The sequence below is a fragment of the Gobio gobio genome, assembly GCF_949357685.1.
Source record: "Gobio gobio genome assembly, chromosome: 1".
Classification (NCBI taxonomy): Eukaryota; Metazoa; Chordata; class Actinopteri; order Cypriniformes; family Gobionidae; genus Gobio; species Gobio gobio.
The window spans coordinates 29169983-29195293 of record NC_137097.1 but is presented as its reverse complement, the minus strand read 5'-3'; the positions used below and the strand labels follow the sequence as shown (position 1 = coordinate 29195293).

The 25311-nt window shown below is 38.5% G+C and overlaps 1 protein-coding gene across 1 annotated transcript in view; it reads left to right on the top strand.

The window, feature by feature from the left end:
• Positions 1-1933: 1933 nt before the first annotated feature.
• Positions 1934-25311, top strand: part of LOC307120593 (guanine nucleotide-binding protein G(o) subunit alpha-like) — a gene marked incomplete at both ends in the record, with an annotated part of 54042 nt that continues 30664 nt past the window's right edge. The window contains 3 exons of the mRNA XM_079807697.1: positions 1934-2071; positions 4098-4258; positions 24969-25097. Coding sequence (XP_079663823.1) covers positions 1934-2071; positions 4098-4258; positions 24969-25097 — 428 coding nt within the window. The remainder of the gene's footprint in view (positions 2072-4097; positions 4259-24968; positions 25098-25311) is intronic.

The following is a 25311-nucleotide window of genomic DNA, read 5'->3' as shown; positions in this document are numbered from 1 at the left end:
ATCCCCCACACCATTACACCACCACCACCAGCCTGCACAGTGGTAACAAGGCATGATGGATCCATGTTCTCATTCTGTTTACGTCAAATTCTGACTCTACCATCTGAATGTCTCAACAGAAATCGAGACTCATCAGACCAGGCAACATTTTTCCAGTCTTCAACTCTCCAATTTTGGTGAGCTTGTGCAAATTGTAGCCTCTTTTTCCTATTTGTAGTGGAGATGAGTGGTACCCGGTGGGGTCTTCTGCTGTTGTAGCCCATCCGCCTCAAGGTTGTGCGTGTTGTGGCTTCACAAATGCTTTGCTGCATACCTTGGTTGTAACGAGTGTTTATTTCAGTCAAAGTTGCTCTTCTATCAGCTTGAATCAGTCGGCCCATTCTCCTCTGACCTCTAGCATCAACAAGGCATTTTTGCCGACAGGACTGCCGCATACTGGATGTTTTTCTCTTTTCACACCATTCTTTGTAAACCCTAGAAATGGTTGTGCGTGAAAATCCCAGTAACTGAGCAGATTGTGAAATACTCAGACCGGCCCGTCTGGCACCAACAACCATGCCACGCTCAAAATTGCTTAAATCACCTTTCTTTCCCATTCTGACATTCAGTTTGGAGTTCAGGAGATTGTCTTGACCAGGACCACACCCCTAAATGCATTGAAGCAACTGCCATGTGATTGGTTGATTAGATAATTACATTAATGAGAAATTGAACAGGTGTTCCTAATAATCCTTTAGGTGAGTGTATTCTACTCCTTCACACCCAAACCCCCTCAATTTAGGTGTACGGTGACCTCTTTGTGATGACGTCAGCAGGTGTCAAATACTAATCCAGTCGCTCCTCTTCCTTAATTCAAAGCCGGACGTACACATGTTTTCTCTAGGCCCGAATTCCCCTAACACAGTGGTTCTCAAAGTGTGGTACGAGTACCACTAATGGTACTCAGGCTGCCTCTAGTGGTACGCAGAGCACTCACTAAATAAATTAATGTTAAAACTCATACATTTTAATTTAATCTTTATTTATTTTATTTACCTGTATGTAAGCACAGTGCAGTGTTAATGTACAAAATGTGTATTTACAATGTTAAAGTGGCTGACAACAATACATATTCTTTGGAATAAACTGCCTCGTTTTTGAACTGTGCAGAGCTGTAGCTGAATAGTTAGGCCTACTACGCTACTGTATTTTAATGTTAGTCATTATTTGGTACTTGGAGAGCCAACTATTTTCTAAGGTGGTACTTAGTATAAAACGTTTGAGAACCACTGCCCTAACACATTTTACCACTTTTTAAAAAAATAACACATTTACTAAATAACACAATAATGTTCCATAAGCATAAGTTGTATGAAAAAAAGCATACATTATAAAAGATAACATTTGTTTTCCACAGTAACATACATATGCATCATATATTTATTGTCTTAAAGCAAATAACAGCCTTTAACCTGGAAACTATGTAAACATCAAATTAGAGCATGGAACATGAATTTACGTATATGTATGCCACATGCCACTTTTCATAACTCGCATAATACGTCATCAAAAATTTTGAAAGGACATACAAGTTAGAAAGTAGGGCTGCATTTTGATCCCTACTTCAGCCTGATATTAATTCATATAATCTTGGCAAAAAAAGAGAAAACTGTTGTTAAATGAGTAAAGAACACTGCAACTTAAGCAACATTTGATAACAAACATAACTTCAGCGTTTGTGCTGTCTTTAGCAATGTTTGACATTAAACATTCATAACATAATAGCATGTGGAACTTAATTTTTCCAGATTGAGTATAACAGGCATGTTTTGTGCTTTACTGGAAAATACTGTATGTCATGCTTGTATAATATGATTTGTAAACAGTACTGGACTATGCTGTAACAACAGGATTAGTCATTTACTTTGCATAGCTATGTTGTAGTATTCTCCAAATGCTTAGTTTGTATTTAAGTTTTTGTTTTCTTCCAATTATACAGCCTGCTGTGTTGGATAACCTGCTGACATCTATGAAGTTTGTGTTGCATGGCATGGGAATGCTGCGCATTAATCTGTCCAACAAGAAGAACAAGGTGAGGTATACAGACTATCCATAATTAGTCATTATGATCATAGCTGCTCTATTAGACCCAAATGCTGTATTGGCTCATTAATATCTCACCACTATCTGCCTACACAAAAATGTTTCTATCCTCTCAGAACCAAAACATTGCAAGAATGTTATATAGAATATTATAAAAACAAGCAACACTCTCATCGCCACGGGAATATTCTGTAGGTAGCTTCAGGGATGCACCATGACCTTTGGCACTGGGTGAGCATCAAATCTTTTCTTTCAAATTATTTTAAAGGTCCCATGGCATGAAATTTTCATTTTATGAGGTATTTCAACATTAATATGAGTTCCCCTAGCCTGAATATTGTCCCCAAGTGGATAGAAATGTTGATCGGTGTAAACCCGAGTTCTGGCTGTCTTTCTCTGCCTTTGAGAAAATGACAGGCCAGACGAGCCAATCCTGAAGTCTCCTGGTTTGACGTCCAAGCAGGAGCGGTTTCCTCCCTTTCCCCCGCCCAGAGAATCTGCCACACCCATGCAAACACTCAAGATCATTAACGTTACTTGTGAACCAGTGAACACTGGCAGTTTCTCAGTGTTTGGATGTACAAATGAAAACAGAAGTCTTTCTTCAGTTCCTTCTGATCTGTGATCATTGATTTCTTATGTGTAGCTTATTATTTATTATTTGTGGACACGCAGCGGCTTCTCTCTCTCCCGACAGAACGGTGTTTTCGTGTTTTCTATCTTGTGAGTCAGTGTTTTTGTACGTCCTTGTCGCGTCTATCTGTTCTAAAATGTGCATAACTTACAGTCTTTTCTGTTTAACATCAGCAGTCACATCTTTAGAGATAAACTTCACGCACGCTGAAGCTCGGCCTCCAACATCCCCGACCCCCAGTACTGCATCTGGCCCACAGCGGAGGCACCAAACGCGGCGTGAGATTAAGCAGAAGGGGGGTAAGCGTGAGGGTATCCGGCTAGGCTAGCCAGCTTTCCCCACAATAAACTGGATTACATTCGATTACTGCTGTTGTGTCTTTGTTTGCGCTGTGGAACGTTACTCAATGCGCGTCAATGACGCTATTCATATGATTGGAACATATCTAGAAATAATGCTATACTCAACACTTACTAACTCGTTCATCTCGCTGTAATGGTACATTGCATGTGTTACAAAGTTGGTAGAATAATGGTGAAGAGGACTCGGTGTGACTGGGACTCGTGTTTATTCAGAACTCTCAGATACAAACACAATAAACTCGCGCTGACTGACAGCGCTCTCATAACTCAGTAGTTACTATAAATAACTTCGCGAACGAATCATTCTTTTGAATCGGTTCTTTTTAGTGAACCGAACCAGTTCACCAAATCGGACTGAATCGTTCTAAACGGTTCAGGTCTCGAGTCAGCGCTGATCCATAATTTACTAAAGTTACTAACTTTCTGACATGAGTGACAGCCCCTCCGACTAGAAATAAACTAATAACCTGAAGTATATGCTAGTAACTACAACAGTTCACCCTGAACTGAGACATGCTGAGAGAACTGATGAGAAGTGAACACAGGTCCATCCGTCTCTCTGGCAGCAGCTCGTGCCTGCTCGTGCCTCGTTAAACCACGCCCCCTCCGCTCATTTAAAATGCAAAGATGTCAGCCAATCATAACAGTGGCCGTTTTTACTGAAGTCTCACAGCAGACACGCCTCTTGAAGCAGGGCATTCAGCCACAGGGCAAACAGCAGTATAGAAAAAATGCCTTTTATTTCTAAATTATGACATTTTATGATGTAAAAATCATACTAATAATATAAGTACACCTCAGAAAACACTATAAAATAATAGAAAAATGCCATGCCATGGGACCTTTAAGTCACATTATTGAGCAATATGCCCAAAGCTAATTATATGGGTGAGTTGAATGCTGCAAAAATTGTTCCATTTTCCAATTTTAATAACATTTATATTTAACCTTATGACCTGGCCATGTTGAAAAGTTTTGACAACCACAGATTGATTTTAATGATATCCTATATCCTTTAGTCCCATGCACGTGCCATTCTTTCGTGTGAGTGTTGTGTGGGAGAGGGTATGGAGCTACTGCCGTTTGTGGCTCATGTGTTCTGCAGACTGTGGGGAGATCTGGGCTTCAGGGCGGCAGTGGCCAGAGGCCACGAGTTCCAGCTCAATGATTCTGCTCTATAGTGAGTATTACCACCTCTCTGTCTTTCTATCAATACACAATGAGGCTGTAGTTGCCTTCGAATGTTAGAACTTACATTTAATGACATGACTCTTGTGGTTTTTGTGATTGACATAACTGCTGGTGGATGTCCTGCAAAACTGTAGGTTCAACATTACCTATCAAATCAATCCCTGAATATAAAATTAATTTCTAATAATTTGAAATAACCAGCTAATATTCATTGGATCTCAATCACTAATAATTGTGTGGATTCTGTTTGTAGAACTTCTCACAAAAAATTTCCGCCTGATTCACCAAACGTTCGTACGCACATGAATTTGTTCTTAATTTGTATTACATACAACAACTCAAGTTGCAAGAAAAGCCGCTATCTGCCGCCATCACAGCTGCTGATACTTCGTGTACGTCTCAATCAGCTCTAGTTCAGTAGTCAGGGCACTGATCAGGGAGTCAGCCCATTGACTTATGTCCTGTTCAGTGCCCTGAGTACTGAACCAGGGAGCTGATTGAGACGCATGCAATGACAATGTAAACAAGCCGCTTCTTCTTCGGCTCTTGCCTTGATACTGTGGGTTTCCATCAACATGCCCGTGGACACTGCCTCCTAGCGGTCTGCATGTGTAATTGCACATTGACGTGGACAAGAACGCAGAAGTATAAAGGCCCGGGGGTATACTTCGGCCATCCAGGGCTCGCGGCCGCGCGGACAGTCCGCGTGCAACAGCGCATGCGTCAGCAATACAGAAGAGTCCACTTGGTGGCAATACGCACAGTTTTGAGCACAGTGTTCAGCCATTGAAGAAGAGTGTGAAAAGACCGGTTTAAAAACAACATGCTTGGAAAAAAGAGAGAATTTTTGATTCTTCAGTGTTTCTTCCAAACTGTGTTGCAATGGTGGATGCACTACAGTTCTTCTCCGATCATGCCCAGCGAATGTCTCGTTAATGAAGTATACCCCGGGCTTAATGCTGCGTTCATCCGGAATTATTTTTGTCAAAAAAAAAAAAAAATTTTTGCCATTACAAAAGAAGAAAACACAATGAAAAATGAACTCAGTCGCTCAAATGTAACAGCCTCTTCAAATATGCTTCATTCTTTGTTAATGTTTTTCAAAGATTCGTTTTCGCAAATCGTGGATTCCGAATGCATTGCCACATATTTCGCTTACGTTTTTCGTTTTTCTCATGGGGGCGGGCTTAACAGTGATCTACTCTGATTGGATATTGAGGTTTTGATGGACAGGTGCTCTCTGGCCTGGAAGTACAGACGTCATTCAGTGGCACGCATATTGGAAAGATCCATAGGGAAAGATCTCGCTGTGATTTGTGCGCAATATGTCGTGTATGGAAAGCCAAGAGGGCCAAAAACATGTGAATTCTAACACGTATTTTACATGTATTGAACGTGTTAAATACGCGTTGTTTACGCATGACAAATCAGTGCGTATTTTATATGTATTTCACGCATATTTTACATGTTAAATACAAGTAAAATACGCGTGAAATACATGTTAAAAATCAGTTTGAACAGGTCAGTGTCATTGGCTGCTGAAGACTTGAGTCTAACCATTTCTGTGAGCTTAGGGGGGTGTACTGTTCATAGACTAGGCTACCACCATTTAGATCAGCTTATTCAGCCTATTTATTTTGTCCTTTATTTTTTTTGTAAAGCCTATAGAAATAATATAGGATTATTTAAATTGCAGTTTTATGAAAATGTAGATAAAAATAAAATTGCTGAAATATATAAAAAAAAATTACTTCTACATTAACATTTGTGTGGGGAAATCAGTTACAGTGGAGGTAAGCAATCAATGCAGGTTTAAGATACAGACCATTTATTTATTATTACATTTACAATTTGAGACTTTGAAATCTCGCAGTAAGTGAATTGCAGTAGTCTAAACGTGAGGTGATTAAAAGCATGAACAGCCATCTCTAGACTTTTATGATTAACGAAAGGACGAAGAAGCAGACGAAGTTGATAACTTGAACTTTTAAAATACAATGTAAAAATATGTCTGTACACAACAAGTGCATTATATCAAATTATTTCAGTGTTAGTAGGCCTACACCTTAAAAATAAAGGTAAATTGTATATCATGAAAATAAGTCACACCTGAGTATGCACTAGGTAAGACTTAAGTTGTTGAGAGAAATAAAAATAACCCCCAGATAAAATCACACAGGTGTCAGCCGCTTTTTATTACATTAAAAAATAATGTAAAATAGCCTACTGGTAAAAATGTTTACAAACATTATCAACATGTATTTTAGGCTATTTCCACAACAAATCCTTTAACGGTTTTCAATGCAAAACAAGAATGAAAAATATACTCTTATTTAGGGATGCACCGAATATTCGGCCGCCGAAAATGGCCCAAAAGTGCATTTTCGGTTTTCGGCCGAAAGACTTTTATCACCGAAACAACACGGCCGAAATGTTGTGATGACGCAAACAGAAACCGCGACCTGCACGTGCTTGTCTGAAGCAACATGTCTGTGGTGTGTACGTATTTCTATCTAAGAAACACCCACGTCTGCTCCATGCACAAGCACTGACAGCCAGAGCTGCAGCAGCTCATGTTCTCGATGAGAAGAGGACCAGACTTCACTGTGAAACCGAACGCTTTCCGAATGCAATCTTTAACAGTGGGCATGTTTTAAGCACGGAACACACTCCAAATCCGAGTTCCCACACCTACATCGATCAACATGTATCACGAAATTCAAACGATAAATGCCGTTTTGACGCTCTTTAATGTGGCATCACTGATCACATCACAGTTCAAGCGGCGGCGCGTGAGTGAACGCGATCATCTGTGAGCGCGATCGATCATCTCTTCCTTAATAATAAACATGAATGAACATCTAAGGTGTGTTGAGGATACATTACAACTTACTGTCACGTATCATATGTGGTGTAATCGCTCAATCAGTGTTTCAACGGCGGAAAGACGTCAATATAACTGCTTGTAAACTAAACAATGTCATGTAACTTTAGCATCACATTTACCTCAGGCAGCCAGTGTCCACAGAATTTTATTCACTAGAGTAAATCAACTCTTTCACTAAATATATGACCTATATTAGCCGTTATATTCATTATATTCTACTTAACCTGTTAATGATATCTTGATTATCTCATGTATGTTTAAATAAACCTTTCATGAAAATGACAGACACTGTGTATAAATGATTATATTTCAACAACAAATTGGATAAAAAACTATTTTATTATTAGATTTAGAAGTTATTGCAAAAACTGCCTTATGTGAAGTTTACATGTTTGCGTACTATGTTATTTGAGTGTTGATTATTAGACCTAAAAATAAATAACAACTGAATTTAGGCTAATAGTTTGGGCTCTGTTGTTAACCTTTAATGTGCAAGTAAGGGCTCCCTATATAGTTTACAGCAATATCTTCAATAAACATTTAGTTATAATTTAATTCATTTAAGGACAGATACTTTTTTTTTTTTCAGTAAACCAATAAAAATAAATAAAAAGCCATTTTGTAAAACTGCTGTACCGAACCCGTACCGAACCGTCAGTTTTGTGTACCGTTACACCCCTATTCTATAACATATGGGCTATGGCAGTCTTTGTTTTGATACACTATTATGTTGAAGGCCTACAGAGAAAATAGTTGTATCTATTGCAGTTGCACTTGTTCTGAATGCACTTTCTTGTAGTAGTCCTACAGAGAAAATTTTTAAATGCACTAGACCTAAATGCACTTTGTTTTTATGAGAGAACATTTAATTTTAAAACCTTTCTGTAGGCCTGTACATTATTATTTAATGTACAAATGAGTGGGGTCAAGTTAAACATTTTAGTTTGAATTTTATTTTATACTGTGCATTGTTGCAATGTGCTAAATAAATATTGGCATAATTTGTAATTGATTTATTCTTTGAAACTTTAATATTAATTTATGCAATTGCAATGCCTTGATTTTAGTAAAGTTAGTACACAGTCATAGCCATAAATGCAATGGTACTAATAATTAGCATAATTTCTTTCGGTGTTTCGGTTTTCGGCCTTGGTTTCCTCTTTTTTGGTTTTCCGTTTCGGCCAAGAATTCATTTCGGTGCATCTTATTTGTATTAGCATATGTGTCGATTTTGAATAAGGCCATGGATTCAGGGAACAGATTATTTTGCATGCATGCACTCCACTCCAAACGTCTTCATTTTAAAAAAAATTTAGTTTATTAAACGCAAAGTATAAATTTCAAAAGTATTTCTAAATTCAGTTCATATTTCTAACAAACGAAAATCCAAGTGGAAATTTTTGGAGATGTCATGTTGCTGAATGTTTCACAAGTGTGAAAAACAAGTATGTGATTATTTGATTTCAAGAGGCATTTTGTTAGCCTTTGGGCCTACAAAAACCTATGCCAGTACACTAATGCTCTCAGCTACACAAGCTTTTTGTTTTGTTCCACAATGTTTCCAAAAGCAATTCATAATGTAAGGCAAATATGCGTTGCATTCTCATCACTACCCTTGCGAAAAAAAGAAGTTTATTTAAGTGTTCTATTAATAAACAAAAAATAAGAAAGTATACTTCCCGTCTACTTTTTATATACTTCTATATACTTTGGGCTAAAAGTGTGTTGTAACGCGAGCGTTACTGAACATGTACCGAGTAAAATATTACCGAAAATTGATTAGTAATGCCTTACACTACTGCGTTACAGCTAAATGTAATATGTTACTGTAATGCATTACTTTTGTAACGTGTTACTCCCAACACTGTGTATAACACATTTGCAATACGAGAGTACTCTCGAAAGGGAGCTAAATATAATGCTCTTATCAACACTTTCACGATTCGTTTATCTCGACAGCTGTAATAGAAAAACAAACTTAGTAAAAGTATTCGAGAGGGGCTCCACATGTAATGCGCATTTCAAATGCAAAGATGTTAGCCAATCACAGCAGTGGGGATTTACACTGAAGTCTCACAGCAGACACTCCCCTTCAAACAGAGAATTCAAACAGAGAATTCAAGCCAGAGGGCAAAAATCAGGATAGAAAAATGCCTTTTATTTCTAAATTATGACATTTTATAATATAAAAATGATACTAACATTATAAGTGCACCTCAGGAAACATGATACAATTTTTAAAAAATCCATGTCAATCCATGTCACCATTAACTTCTTGAGCAATTTGAGCTACAGTAGCTCGTCTGTTTGATCGGACCACTCGGGCCAGCCTTCACTCCCAAAGTGCATCAATGAGCCTTGGCCGCCTATGACCCGGTCGCCGGTTCACCACTGTTCCTTCCTTGGAGCACTTTTGATAGATACTGAACACTGCAGACCGGGAACACCTCACAAGAGTTGCAGTTTTGCCGTTTAGCGATCACAATTTTAGCCTATTAAATTAACTTTTTTTTTACATGGTCTTATGAAACTTACATTGTTTGAGAATATTGATATAAAACGGGTGTTCCTAATTCTGCGTATCTGAATTTTCTGTAGGCTAGTCCACTGGTAGTGTACATAGGAATGTACTTAAAATCTACTTTACTCTTTCCCCAACACTGACTGAATTTTCCAGCTATCCATGTTTTCACTGATATAGCCAGGCTTGTTTATACTTTCCCCTGGCTCCGCAGCGCGAGCCTCATAACTCCTGAATAATATTCATAATATTCATAACTCCTGACACATATTAACAAATTACGGTCATTATATGACTCTGAGAATAAAACAGAGGTAAAAAATGGAAGCTTGAGTCTTAGATCTTTTAAATTATGTATAGTTTGTCAAGGTAATTATTTACATCTGACAGTAATTTTGAGCTAATTTAACCCTCTGAAGTCTGAGCTGTTTTGGGGCTCTTTAGAAGTTTTGACATGCTCTGACATTTGTGCTATTTTCAGTTGCTTATAAACATATTAATGGCAAAAGTGTAATTACACTGTATTCAGCACAAAATGGGCTACCATAATATCTGAGCAACATGTATGTACATGCTTGTATTTTTGAGAGAATAATGTTTATGCATGATTTTTTTTTAAAAACAAAAAAAAATTGTTTTAAAATTAAGGCTTCAAAACACACAATAGATATGTGTTCACAAGCCCTTCGAATAATGTGTGTATTTGCCTAGAGTTTTTGCTTCAAAATGATGTGAGAATCATTGAGCCTATTCATTCACATAAAACAATATATTAATTTACATTTTGTAAAACACTTTTTCTTTACTCAGTCAGGCCTTATGCGAGTAGGCGTGAATGAGCCATGAATAATAATGTAATCACTCCTGAGAAACAAAAGAGCTGCATAATAATGAGCTGCATAATAAATGAGCTTCAGGTAGGCCTACTAAATTTTAGGTTTACTAGATAAGTAAAGTAACAGTAAAAAAATAGTTTTCTGTAAAATGTTTTTACTTAAAGCAAGCTAAATTATATGCCAAAAAAGAAACAAGATTTCAATCAGAAATGTTTTTGAAAGAAGAGCTAAAAAAAACTGTAATATTGTGACACTGAACCCAATTAAATATTCAATAAATACAAATACCTATACCTATAATGCTATAAGTAAAATATTTGGGATTTACAACAACATAATGCAATGCAATTATGATTTCAAATAGTATAGTGTGACTTTAGGTTGATTGGGACACTTTTTCTCAGTCATTTGATTTTGTAAACTATCATACTCACAATACTCAAATATCATTTCGAGCTTCAGTCAGAAACACGTGAAATGCATGAGCCAGCGATAAGGCTATTGTCTGCTATATTGGTATCAAATATACCAATATATTTATTATACCAGTCTGTTATTATATCAAATATATTTAAAACATTGATTAAAATTTAAGATACAATTTATACAAAACTAAATTCAGTTTAAAGAAAGCAATTAACTTTCTAAAACAAAAAGACACTTTCTACAAAAGACATTTTTCAATAAAAAATTACTTATGGTATAATATTTTAACATCAATATGAAGCAAAATTCGTTTTAAAAACATTGATTAAAAGTAAGATACAATTTATACAAAACGAAATTCACTGTAAAAAAGGTAATTAATACTCAAATATAATTTCCATCTTCAGTTCATTTGAGACACGCGTGCAATGCAGCACTATGGCTATTGTCTGTTATATTGACTTCTTATAAAATAAGAAGCAACTATATTAAAAACATTGATTAAAATTAAGATACAATTTATACAAAACGAAAACAGGCCAAATAAATCTTGTCTAAACAGTCTTGCGTTTATATTTAAAGGTGAACTATGTAGGATTTTTGCAGTAAAACATCCAGAAACCACTAGGCCAGTGTTATATATTTTGTTCAGTTGAGTACTTAGAATATCCCAAATGTTTTCAACTATTTGTAAATCGTGAGAAAATTGCTATTTTAACCAAGGAGCCGGGACGTGTGAGCTATGCGTGTGAGGGAGTCGCCTGTCTATTGCGTCATATCTGCGTCACCCTCGGTCTCCGGTTTTATTCAGTTTAACACTTTACTCTCACTGCATTGTGAACAAGTGTCATAGCAGCCGCCGAGCGAACGTCATAACTTCCTTTTCAACACACTCAGATATATCTAATACGATAAACAGAGCTGCGTTACCTCTCACACTCAGCACTGGAGAAGAGGAAGTGCCGCCGGCAACCGTGTCATAATAAAAGTCCCGCCAGCGACTATGCCATAATAACAGTCCCGCTCTTCAATCGCTCCTGAGGTCTTGCTCAGCTCCACAACACTCGGTCCTGCTCTGCTTCAGACTACAGTAATGTTAATAATCGCATCCATGAACATAATTTCTGCCCGAGTCCTATCCTGACTGTTTCCCACCGGCTGTGAGGTGAAGACCACATGTCCCGAGATTCTGCGCTCAAACGTTGCGTCATCAAACTACGCCTTTGTTTTGAACAGGCGACCTCTAGTGGACGGAAAAGTTACATAGTGTAGCTTTAAACTGTCTTTTAGCATTTAATATTCACAGATGCTAACAGAATAAACTTAGCCTACCTTACAATGATCCCTGAATCAGCTTTCCATGAGGAGAATTATTCCAGGATTATTCCTCAACGATTCTCAAAGCGATGTATCTGAAAGATAGCTTCACTTGATCTGTTTGTATGAGTTGATGTGTGGGCGTTGACACGGATCGCCGGTATTTGAATCTTAAAGAGCGCGTTCTCCGTGGGCGTGGCCGCATTAGCGGATAATGAGTCAGATAATGAGTCGACTGACATCTCCCACTTTTCACACAGATTACATAAACACATAATATTTGTTTTCGTTTTGATTTAAATGATGTAAAACCTGACATTTCAACGTTTCTTTGTCTCATGTCTCATGTCTGTGTGATAAGTTTTCACTAAGCTACAGGTCATTTTCTGAAGAGAATCAGATTAGACATAATTTAAAAGAGGCTGCAGATCGCACATCATGTGTGTTTTCTTAAATTTGCAAAAAGCACAACAATTTGTTTTTATTGTGACTGTACACAAAAAAATAGAAACTTAACAGATTATAATGATGTGTAACACTTGCCTGAACGATAATAAATGACAGTTATTTGAGTCTCTTTGGCACTGATAAGAACGGCGCGACCGCCGACTTGAGAGGGTTAACCTCGTTCTGATATTGGTGAATGTGGAGTATTCTAAATGAGCGGCCGTGTGCACAAGGTTAGTCATTTGCATAAAACACTCCCAAACCATCTCCATTTAAGGGCTTTCCACCCAAACCATCTCCATATCAAGCTTTCCTTACAGCCATTCGTCACTCGCCTCAAACTTGCCGCTGTTCGCAGACGCGCTTTCATCCTCGAGCAATGCCAAGTGTGCCATTCTCACCAGTTCTCACAATAAACACCATTTATAAAGACCCAGATTACAGAGCTCTCATTAGCAGCTGAACATATGCGTATATCTGCGTTATTCAGAGAAACCTTGCAGCTGAAGCTATAACACAGCTTTTCTTACTCTTTAACTGTATATGATCGAATGTATTTAAGATTAAATTAAATTGTATTTAATTATTGTGGATTATATAATACAATTAATGCAATATACTTCAATGTAATTATAGTCATGTTAGGATGAAATATAACTTCTTAACACTATTATAAAGCCAAACAGAGTAAGTTCTTTTAGCGTACCTGTGGTTTCAGTTGTTCCTATATTTTTCTGTAAATTTAGAATTGTGATTTGTTCTTAAAATCATTTGCACACACGTTTCACACACAAATTTGTGCACATGCATGCTTAGTGAATGAGACCCATTAAGAATATAGACACACTTAAAGGGGTGATGAATTGAGAAATCAACTTTCCCTTGAGCTTTTGATATATATAAGGTCATGGTAATATGAGAATATCCTGTAAGTTTCAGAGCTGAAAACTTTCTTGTTAGTCAAAGAAAAGCTTTTATAGTCACCAAGCCCAGCAAACGACAGGTTTTTCAAAGTGGGGATCTATGACGTCAAAGGGAGGCAAGTGTTATACTTAAAGAAGACACACTTCAGTGGTTTAACGATCACCCGTTTATTGTGCATTCGTGCTTGGGGAACAACAACAACAACAACCGCACTTCCGGGGACTTCATAATAAGAGTTCCCTTTTCCTTTTGGTAATCGTTCATGTGCAATCTTAACACACATCAACAGTCACAAAATCTATTCCCACATAACAGAAGTGATTGTGTTCCTTGCGTCCAACTTAGAAAACAGATCTGAGATGTGGTATTACAGTTGTGGAGAAACTTTGTGTGCCCCCCCATATGAAGTCATCCACATGACAGGCAAGCACACCATTTACAGTGCAGTTCTGAATTAGCCAATAAAAAACAGCTGGATCAACCTTGGACACTTTTCCTCCTGCTTTCAGCACTGTCTTTCACTCTGTTGTACCAGTACAATGAGGCATCTGCCAGACCATATACTTTTTGAGCTTCCAAATGTTCCTTCACAAATAGCCTCAGGGGGAGGCCTGATGTAGATTTCACGTGACCGTTCTATTCCCTGCAGAAATGCGGATTTTATATCCATGGAATGAAGTGTCCACTGTCTTTGACAAATAACTGCCACAAGCAGACGAAGGGACTCTGAAGCACATGTGGGTGAATCCTTTTGTAGTTATAACACATCTAACTCCTCAACCTCTAGCCACTAATCGTGCTTTCGGTACTAGTCCAGTTGGTGTTTCCTTGAGAGTGCACACCCATCTGGTGGAGATGCACTTTTGTCCCTCACCTTGAACTTCCTCAAACACACGGTTATCTCTCCAACTCTTAATCTCTTCTTGTTTGGCTAGGTCAAAGGATAGATCTTTTGTCAACTCACTGACATTTGTGGTATTGACATCAGTAACAGCGGGTTCTATTTGAAGACTTTCTAAACATGATACATCTACTGAATCTTTACTGCCTGCAACATTAGTGGGCCCAATGAGCAGAAGATTGTACCAGTTTTTATTTTTACCAGTAGCTTTTGCCTAGTACTCTAGCTGTGTGCGAAGCTCCACTGTCTCTGTATTTTAGGACTTGCCCTGTTTTCAGATGGACATCAGCTCCCTGATCTGTATCACTTTGTGTCCCTATGTCGTCACTTGTGTATTGTGCTGCTACATTCTGCCCCATAGAGGATGCCCCTGTGTGCTCAATTTGCATCGAACTGTGCTGCATCTCAGTTAAAGTTTCAGTTCCCTCAGTGTTGTTGACAGCATCTCCTGTCTTTGCACATTGTTTGTCAATTTCAGCATCATCCTTATTGACATGTTGATCTCCACTGTCTGTATTTACTTTTCTTAGTCTGAGATCGTGTACCCTAATGCAGGTTCCTCCATGTCTGACAAACACCACTGCACCATCTTGGCCAATGACAACTCCTGGTCCTTTCCACTCTTGACAATCAACTCTCTTGTAGTACACTTTGTCACCCATTTTATATTTCGGTATATACGCAGTTGTTTACGCAGTGCTCTCCGTATTCTTTCTGAGCATTCTGCTTCTGTAAAAGCCTTTCTTGATGCATGTAAAGCAGAGATGTGTTTTGCCACCCACTCACTTTTTGTGGTGCCCTCTAAAGCTGGGGGCTTGTCAATTAATACAGAGGGCAGATTGGGATTCTGTCCAAACACCAACTGATGAGGACTGTAGCCATGGACATTTTGCATGTTGTTCTTTGCCATAAGAGCCCAGTCCAATGCAGTGTTCCAGTCACAGCCGTTACTTGTCTTCACCTTCATCATGATCTCTGTAAGTGTTTGGTTGTGTCGCTCTGTAAGTCCATTGCTCCATGGGCTATATGCTGCTGTCATCTTTATTTCTATGTTGAAGTTTTCTGCCATGTCTCGAACCTCATCATTGTTAAATTCTCCCCCATTGTCACTAAACAGTTTCTGAGGTGGACCATGTACACTTATCCAGACAAAGTGTTTCACTATTTCAGAAGATTTCTTCGTGATCAGTATTCTGCCTGCACTGAACCTTGTGAACTGGTCAATAATGTGGAGATACCACACACCTGATTCAAGTTCATGTAGATCGACTGAAACTGTTTCATTGTACTGAGATGCCAGTGGTAGGCCAACAGCAGGCTTTGGTTTGGTCTTACTGTATCTTTGACATGTTTCACATTCACTCACAATTTTTTCCAGAATGACACTACATTCTGCATCTTATTGCCTGAGCTAGTAAGAAGTTTCTGCAGTCTGTCAGCAGAAGGATGACCAAATTGTCTGTGAAGCTTCATCAGGATTTTGTGTTTTTCTGCTGAGCTAATTTTTTCTGAGATTGTTAGTATTTCCTCATCACACTGACTTTGTGCATCCTCATTCTTTTGTTCCGTTGGAGTGACATCTTCAGCAGCTACCAAGACACAGTCATCATCAGCTTGAATGTTTTTCATTTCATTTTCCATAATGTTTACACAGTAATGACCAGAGCTTGTGAAGTCAAGTTGTACAGGTTGACTGAACATCACTTCACTGTCATTCTCCATATCTAGCACTGTCCTTGCTCTTTTCATGGATGCCTTGCTCAAAAGTTGTGGAATCTTTGCTGAGACAACTTCAGTTTCGATCTGACACTTGGTTTTTCCAATCTTTGCAGAAATTTTCAACTTTCTGCTGGAATAGATCACTTTTCCATCACCAAACTTAAAGGGTCTATGACTGTGTGTTTCAATCTTCCTCAGGTTTTTGATCTCGTTTTGGTTTTAGTTCAGCGATGTAGCTATTTAGCCATTCCTGTCCACACACAGTCCGTGTGCATGCAGTGTCTATTATTGCTGAGCCAAAACACTGTCATAAATATTTCTGCTTCAGTGGGTGACTCTTTTGTATACAGAGTCATATTGCACTCCTCTATATCATCTGTTTTACCATCTTCTGTCAGTTGGACTTGCTCACCTCTGTGTGGACAGTCCTTGGCCCAGTGGAATGTGCTTTGACAAACAGCACATTTTGATCTGCGTCCATACCTGTCCAGAGGGTTAGTGCCAGGCAGTGGTGTCTTTTGCTGAATATTTTGTGACCATGGTTTGCTCCTCTGTGTTCTGTTACATATGCTGTTTCCTGGTTAATCCCCACTGTAGTAGCAGACTTTCCTCCAAAAAAATCCTCTTCAGTGCTGACTTCATTGACGCAAAAGTCAAATCTGTACATGCTGTCAAAGCTAACTGTCTGTCTTTCACTTCTAAGCACGCAGTGTCCAGCAGTTTGAATGCTAATACTGCATCGGGAAGCTCCATTTTATATTTACGCATCCGTGAGTACCGCTGTTCAAGATCGATCATATAGTCTGTCATGGAAACACCGCTATCTTTCATAATCCGGTCAGAACTCGAGTAAGCCTCATACGTTTGGTCCTTTTCTTCTTTGAGAAACAAATCATCGAGTTTCACAAGTAAAGTGTCCATGCTAGTGTCCTTTATTCAAATCATCTACCGGTATTTCCATCGTTTCTCTCGCTCTTCCTGACAGCGCCAAAGCCACAGCAAGCGTCTGTTTCTTTTTTTTCCAAGCTCCGTAACTCTGGTCCAAATTGCGACTTCATTCTTCCAACTTTCATATGGTTTTCCTTCATCAAATGTTGGCGGTACTCTGTAGTTGCTAACCATCCTCTGCCACCAATGTAATACTTGAAAAAAAGAAGACACACTTCAGTGGTTTAACGATCACCCGTTTATTGTGCATTCTGCTCGGGGAACAACAACAACTACCGCACATCCGGGGACTTCATAATAAGAGTTCCCTTTTCCTTTTGGTAATCGGTCATGTGCAATCTTAAACTATATTCAGCAGAGAGATATACATGTTCATGAACACATTTTTTATGTCTTAGGGCGCTTTCACACCTACCTTGTTTGGACCGGATTTTCTGACTTTTCAGTTTGGTCCAAATCTAAATTACAGGTGTGAAACCTCCCCCGTACCACGGTCCGGAAGAAACAGACAAAATTTGGTCCGACGAAAAGAGGTAGTCTCGGTCCAGATCAAACTGAACAAAGGTTCGGTTCTTTTCTAGTGTGAAAGCATTTTCTGTATGGTTCGTACTTTCAGACCATTTACAGGAAGTTTCTGTTTCTGTTTAAATATTATAATGTTATTTTTAAACTTCATCTAGGCTACATTGATTATGAAAAGTGAAAAGATGCGCAATATGTCAGAAGACAGAAGGTCAGAAATGATTTTGAAATAAATTTTGTATGATTTTGCTTATAAAGCCTTTCTTTAATGTGAATTTTGTTTTGTAAAAATTGTATCTTAATTTTAATCAACGTTTAATCAGATAATTGCCTGGATTTAATAAATAAGAAGCAAACAGTCTATAGCAGACAATAATCGCGGGAGCGATCATGCTTTGCACATGAACTGGAGCGCGTCTCAAATAAACTGAAACTCAGCAGGCTACTTGTCTCACAAACATGAGAAATATGTGTATATAAAGCTTGAAATGTCCACTTTTAAACGTAACGAAAAGAAAATAGTCAAGCAATGCACACTGTTCACTAGTGGCAACGCGTCCGTTCATTCATTCTTGTCAAAGACGCTGATGTCAGACGCACGTCCGTTTACAAACCAATCAATGTCCAGATGCAGCCCACATAGATGATGACGAGTGGACACAAGTGTCATGTAAAGTTCTTTAGTGCGCTCGCATAATTGCAATGTGAAACCAAACCAAAACTAACCGAATGTATAAAATAGCCTTCCGGATTATATCAGATCGGCTCAGTCTGTAACCACTTTTAAATCCTCTCTTAAAACCTACTTTTTCTCTATAGCTTTTAATTCACTGTGATTTTATGTTTTAAATGTTGGGCTATGTCCTTGTTTCTTTAACTTGTGTATTGTTCAGCACTTTGGTCAGCCATGTTTGCTGTGTTTAAATGTGCTATATAAATAAACCAAACTTGAAACTTGAAAATGTATCAGAACATGAACTTCGGTTCGGACCTTGGTGCGGACTTTCAGGTGTGAAAACGTTCTTAAACTTAACAGCAAGCACCGCCTCAGCAGAAGAATATCAACGCCTACTTCATCACTGCCTGTTTAGCCCCGCCCACCGATTCGTGCATGTAACATAGGCCTAGTCCTGAGCCGAACAGCCCTATACGCTCACTACGCAAGCTGTGCAGGGCCCCGCAAATTACTCAAGGCCCCTCATCCCCCTCGTGTCAAAGCGCGTCAATCAATGTTTACAACATTGATGATAAAATGAAGCGGAACTATCCTTCTGGTCATGAAAAGAGAGAAAAAAAACACCATGAGAGTGAATTGCGGGAACGGCAATCAGGTAAACTTGTGTTCTCTCCTCTCCAAGTTTGATGTCAGCAAATAACAGTAAAGTTAAGTTGATGTGCATCTCTCTTCTGTTCTGTCTTTTAACCTAGCTGAACAGGCAGGCTATGCATCTCTTGGTCTGTCTAGCTTGCTAATGCCAGCCGCTTTCAGGGCTGTGTTCTGTGACTTTGTGCCTGAGAAATAAAATTATTTATTAAGTTTCTGATAAACGACAAAGGGCAACGGTGTTTGTTTACTGCAGCTCGGAAAAGATAACTGCGTCGCGCATGAACATGCGTTCATATGCGCGTGCATGAAATGAAACGCGCATTTTCCAGCAGAAATATCCGTGTGGAGACCAGACAGACAGAACAATGGCCGTTTCTCAATATGTGTTCTTGTCTGTACTTGTGTTCTCGTGGACTTGTGAAACGTCATCAGTCGCGGCCCAAGTACTGTTCCAATTCAAAGTTCACATCTAGCCATAGACAAGTACAGTTCAAATCCCCGGATGGGTCCTTGATCTGCCCCTTTTATCGAGGATGCATTGAGAGGAGACTTCAGACAGACCGGTATCCCAGAATGCATCTTGCACCAACGGACGCAACGATCAGTAATGCCCCCCAACACCCCTGCATGATAAGCTGAACTTGGTTGTGCGCGAGCCTCTACTACTAAGAACGTAAAGCCCTGTTCACACCGCCAGCGACACGTAGTGACAAAGCGACACGATCCCATTCATTTCAATGGAGCGCTGGCGACTTCCGGCGACACGAGCGACAGTGACCGTTGGCGTCAGAATGTGGGCGTGTCAAGCGACGCGAGACAAGCGACAAAAGTTCAGAAATTTCAACTTTATGCAAATGAGAAGCGATTTCCGTGAGCGACAACCTATAGGAGTGAAGTCAATGGAGTGCACGTGATCCGTCTGCTGTACAGCTACTGCGGTGTCGTGTCAAGATGGAGAAGTTGATTTGAGCTGTTAGCAATTTCCCTGTTCTTTACGATATGTCTCTGTGTACATACAGAGACACATTTTTAAAAAAATGATGCATGGAAGGACTAGGGTGATCTGCTAATGACGTTTATAGGCAACCCGTAGTGGTAATGAAAACCCACTAGCGAAATGAATCTCTCGCGCTGGCGACATGCAGCGACATCATTGCTGGCGGTGTGAACGGGGCTTAACCATAGACTGTAAAAAATATTGACGACGCGACTTCATTGACTTCCGCTGACCATAGTTGAAGCTTTCGTAGGCCCGCACACGGCGCTGACATCTTGGGTCTGCGCAGTAGCGATCTCGGGACCGGAGTTGCGCAGTAGAGAACAGGAAGTAGAGGCGCGATTATCAAAAGCCCGCCCATACTCTCACAGATGCATAACAATTCATTATGTTGGTGTGAAATAAACAGTTATAGAAATGTAGAAATTAAAGCTAAAGCTCCAATCTCCTCCCAAAAATCCCGAAAAAAGTCTGTTAGTGCCTCAGTGAAAATTTCACTCAGAGAAGCCGTCAATCTCAGCTGTCAATCATGACGTCACACCCCCCGTTTTTATAGCATCACATAACTCACTAAAACTAAACTTATTTAAAAAAACGAACACTTGAAATGAAATCATCGTAATAAAAACTGCCTAAAATGACAGAAACCATCTTTAGGAAACAATTATTTGAAGTGTAATTGAATTGTTTAGTGTGTCTCGCATCCATTCAAATACATGGAGAGGCGGGGTTTAGGAGCTGTACTGGGACCAGCCACCGGGGGGCGATCAAAAAAAATCTGAAAGTCTTAAAACTACATTTTGTGAAACATTAACAATAGTATTTTTAAATTACGAGGGGTTTCTCATCCGCTATTGACGTTTGCTTGTTGGTGCGAGATGCATTCTGGGATACTGGCCTGTCTGAAGTCCACAAGTCTCCTTAAGGACACATCCGGGGATTTGAACTGTACTTGGCTAGATGTGAACTTTGAATTGGAACAGTACTTGGGCAGCAGCTGATGACGTCCTCTGGAGTTCGTTCTCCCGAGTTGAACTTGCAAGTCTGAACTACCAAGGACGCAAGTCAGAAGTTCGCGTACTTGGTATTGAGAAACGGCCAATATATGGGCGTGATGGTCCTCCTCAGTGTTGCCAACTCTTGCGAGACAAATAAGCAACCGCAGCTTCAAAAACAAGCCCAATATTATATTATTTATTGACATCATTTATGATCAATTATTTTTTATCAATAAATGAGCCTGCAACATATTAAACTGAAACCTCTCGGAGTTTGAAAAGCAAAAACATGTGATTTTACAAAAATCATCAAATTGCAATAAAGGGCACACAATATCCTCCGATCAGCTGTGAACAGAAGAGGTTTGGAGATGGAAAAAGAGACGTGAAGGCCAATTATGGTAACCCATAGTCGGAGTTAGTGCACACATTAGGAGCAGTGAGTAGTGAACACACACTGCAAACTGTGAAAAAGACAAGCTCTGCTTCTCAATGTGCATATACTATCTGCCCTAAATAGTATTGAAAATGACTAATGTCACATGCTATTTAGGATGGATAGTATGCACATTGGGACACAGGCAAGGAGCGCTGCAATAAAGCCACATATTTATAATAAAATAAATTTGAATCATACCTACTGTTATTATTAGTATACTTGTTTTTTTTTATAATAGCCTGTAATTTTAAATACATGATAAAAATATTAAAAAAAATTAAATTAGGTGCCTCTCCTCCCTGTTTCCTCTCCATCTCTGTACAACTCTGCTAGTGGCATTGTTTGTAAAAATGTATACGTCTATTTACGTCTACTAACTATCATTACGTGCATTTATAACGTCACATGCCTGCACGTTGAACGCGATTTTTCTTTAATGAGCGGGAGAAGGAGGCGGGGTGTATGAGGACGGATTACTACAGCACTTGTATCGTTGCACTGAATGGCTATAAGCTGTGAGAAGACAGTGTCAGGCAATGTATTGGACAAAATAGCGACCATACATGTAAAGAAACAAAGTTGCTTATTATATTTTCCTAACAAGCAACCACATTTTTTAAAATAAGCCCAAAAAACCGCAACCCGCGACTTGCCAAAAAAAAAGAAGCCCATAGTCGCGTTTTATACACGGACTTGGCAACTATGGTCCTCCTCCTCATCATAAGTGCACATAGGCTACATACTTTTAAAACAAGACAATGATTATCTAGTCTTAGTCAATGTTTAGTTAGAACTCTAAACTACTGCACAAATTATGCAAGATGGAAAGCAATGTATTGACAATTTGACATTGATTGACTATTGATTTATAGGCTATATTGAATTTAAAATGTTAATGTTGATTAGCTGGACATACTGGTCAATATGGATGCACATCCCTCAGTAAATAATAACCATAAATCAAATATAGCTTTAAAGGGGTCATATAATGCCATTTTTGTACAAGTTAATATGATTAGTATTAGTATTAGATAGTGTCTAAATGAAAAGTTTTTAATATACTTTAATTAAAAATTTTCATTAGTATTGTAAGAAAACACAAATTTTACCTGGTTAAAAACATCTCTGTTTTCAGCAAGCCATTTCAGTGCATGTGACTTTAAATGATAATGAGCTTTGACAATTAAGGTTTCTGACGTTTATAACGTTTCTGAATGGTTGGTTAACGTAATGTCACTTTGATCTATCTTTGTACTGGCAGGGTAGCGTAGTGAGATACGAATGCTATGTGTTTACTGATATATACGTTAGTTCCTTGACAGATTGTAGTGTTACCACGTTAACTTTATCACCAGTGTACGCAGTTTGTAATAACCATAACGCGTTGTTCATTATAAACATGGGATTATGAATTATATTGAGAACGTCATACACAGAAAGCATGCCGTAATGTAACTTACCCTGTAAACTTTAGCTGCATTCATCGTGAAGCGTGCAAGTGATTTGCAAATATTAATATAAAGGTTAATAAAACTTTACACTCACTTCTTCTGGAGGTGCAGCAGGAACACGAATAGTTGGTAGCATTATACCTATTTTCTTTAATCTTTTTTTTTTCTTTCTCTCCCAACACATGTAATGTTTTAAACGCTATTTCTTTAAACCTACATTTGTGCAGTAAAATTACATTTAAAGAAGATCTACATTTATCATTTTCATTCATGGAGACAACGAGTCGAAGATTAACCTGGTCACCTGGTGGAAAACAAGCAAATAAAGTTTTAACATGAAAATTACATGAAATTACCACTATAGTCAAGTCACCTTCATTTACATAGCACTTGTTACAACATAGATTGCCTCAAAGCAGCTTTACAGTGATAATAGGAAATACATTTTGTTTTAGATGAAAAGCTAAAGTAGGTTTTTGATTTATTTAATTTCTGTTGTAAAAATCCACTTAAACAACACCATTCTCAACTAAAGAAACTCCCCAATGCGTTCCGGACGGCCATCCGCACGGCAACAGCACTTGGTGGCCGGAGAGCGCAAACCATGAAATAGGTAAGTATAGCAAGATTAGGAAACGTTACATGCCATTTAGATGAAAAGAATTTTCATTAAAAAAATTTTTTTTAAAGCCCAGCTTTTGCAGTGGATGGGGAAACGTCTTGATTGCCCCTGCATCATATTATGTAAACTGCATTTATGACAAAGAACTACACAGATGCAGATATCGTAATATCATAACAGTCTATCAATAAATGCACACTTGTTCTCTGCTTCTGACGCTGGCCCTGCTGTGGATTGAAGAACACGGTTACTAACTCCGACAAATGGGGGGGGTGAGCCAAAGCCTGCCGCCAATTTCATGTTTTAAAGAGGCTTTAATCGCAAATTTTTATGTAATAAATGGAGGCTAAAGTCCCTGGTTAGATGTTTTATTTCAAGACATTTGTCAGGTTTTTGTCCTTAAAATGCTCTTGTGTGTAGGACAAATGTTTTACACATCTTATCCCGAGCCTCCATTGCTGATTCTAAAGCGTAATTTTAGAGCTAGTAACGGAGGCTTGAGCCATTGATATGCATACTAATGCAGTTATTCATAGTTTTTTACGTGACGATACACCCATGTGAATGCCCACCTGGAGGTCAAAACCTCCATTGCCCGCCAGTTGTTGTTTGTTTGTTTTTTAACCAGGTTTTTACTAATGTAGTAAGATGTTAAAAGAACATATTAAATATACACACCTTATTGACGATGCATACTATGTACAGGCAAGTAGAAAAACCTAGAATATAAATGCAACATGCAGTTTCACGTTAAGCGTTTTTCCATAGAAAGCCATCATAATGAACTCTTTACCATCTAGTCTATCTAGTTCATATTCTTGGCTCATCTGCTCACCTGTATATAGTGTGTATCATCAATAAGGTGTAAACTGAATTTGATCTTATAATATCACTGTTTTAGTACATAAATGCTTAAAGTGGCTTATTCATGTTATGTGTTTTAAAATGTCCCACTGTTTTTATTGATTGAAATACTGCAGCAGGTGAGGTCAAAGGATCACAAGTGCCCAAAATGTTGTTCTCCTTTTTTTTTTTTAATAGTTCTATGGATGTTTTGCCCTCCAGCGTAAAATAACCATCTAATAAAAAGATCGCTAAAAAGACTACTTTTAACCTAAAGAAAATTTTACCATTATAAGATTCTCATCCCAAATGCCTCAAAGAATTATGACTAATAAACTGCAATTTGAAACTATGAAACTATTTTGTACAAACTTGTAGGTTTGTATTGCACAATGCCAAGTTTACAGTATAAGCCGGATTAGCACACAAGCTAGAAGCAAAGGTGAAATGCAGGAAAGAGAACATTAATTCCAGTAAGTGCCTTTGTTAATGGTTGTGGATTAGTTATGAACTAAGCTTGTTGTCTGATTTTGTGCTTTTGTTTCCCCTTCCATTTCATGTGCTACATATCTAGTTTCTTTGAGAACATAAGTCGTATCATCGCACCAAACTACATCCCCACTGAAACCGATGTTCTCAGAGTTCGAGTGAGGACCCGTGGTGTCGTTGAAACCCAGTTCAGAGTCAACAACTCACTCTACAGGTAAACATTTCTACAATATTATCATAGCGTAGGCCCTTCCAATGTTAGAACCAAACCTACAACCTTGGTGTAGGGTCTTCTCTTTCTGAACATTTGGTCGTTTGCTTGTGAAGACCAATATGAGAAACACAGACCATTTTCCATGTTTTAAGTATTCAGTGGTTCAGATCACCACCACCTTTTTACTTTCACTGCCAGAGATGCACTGCCAGAC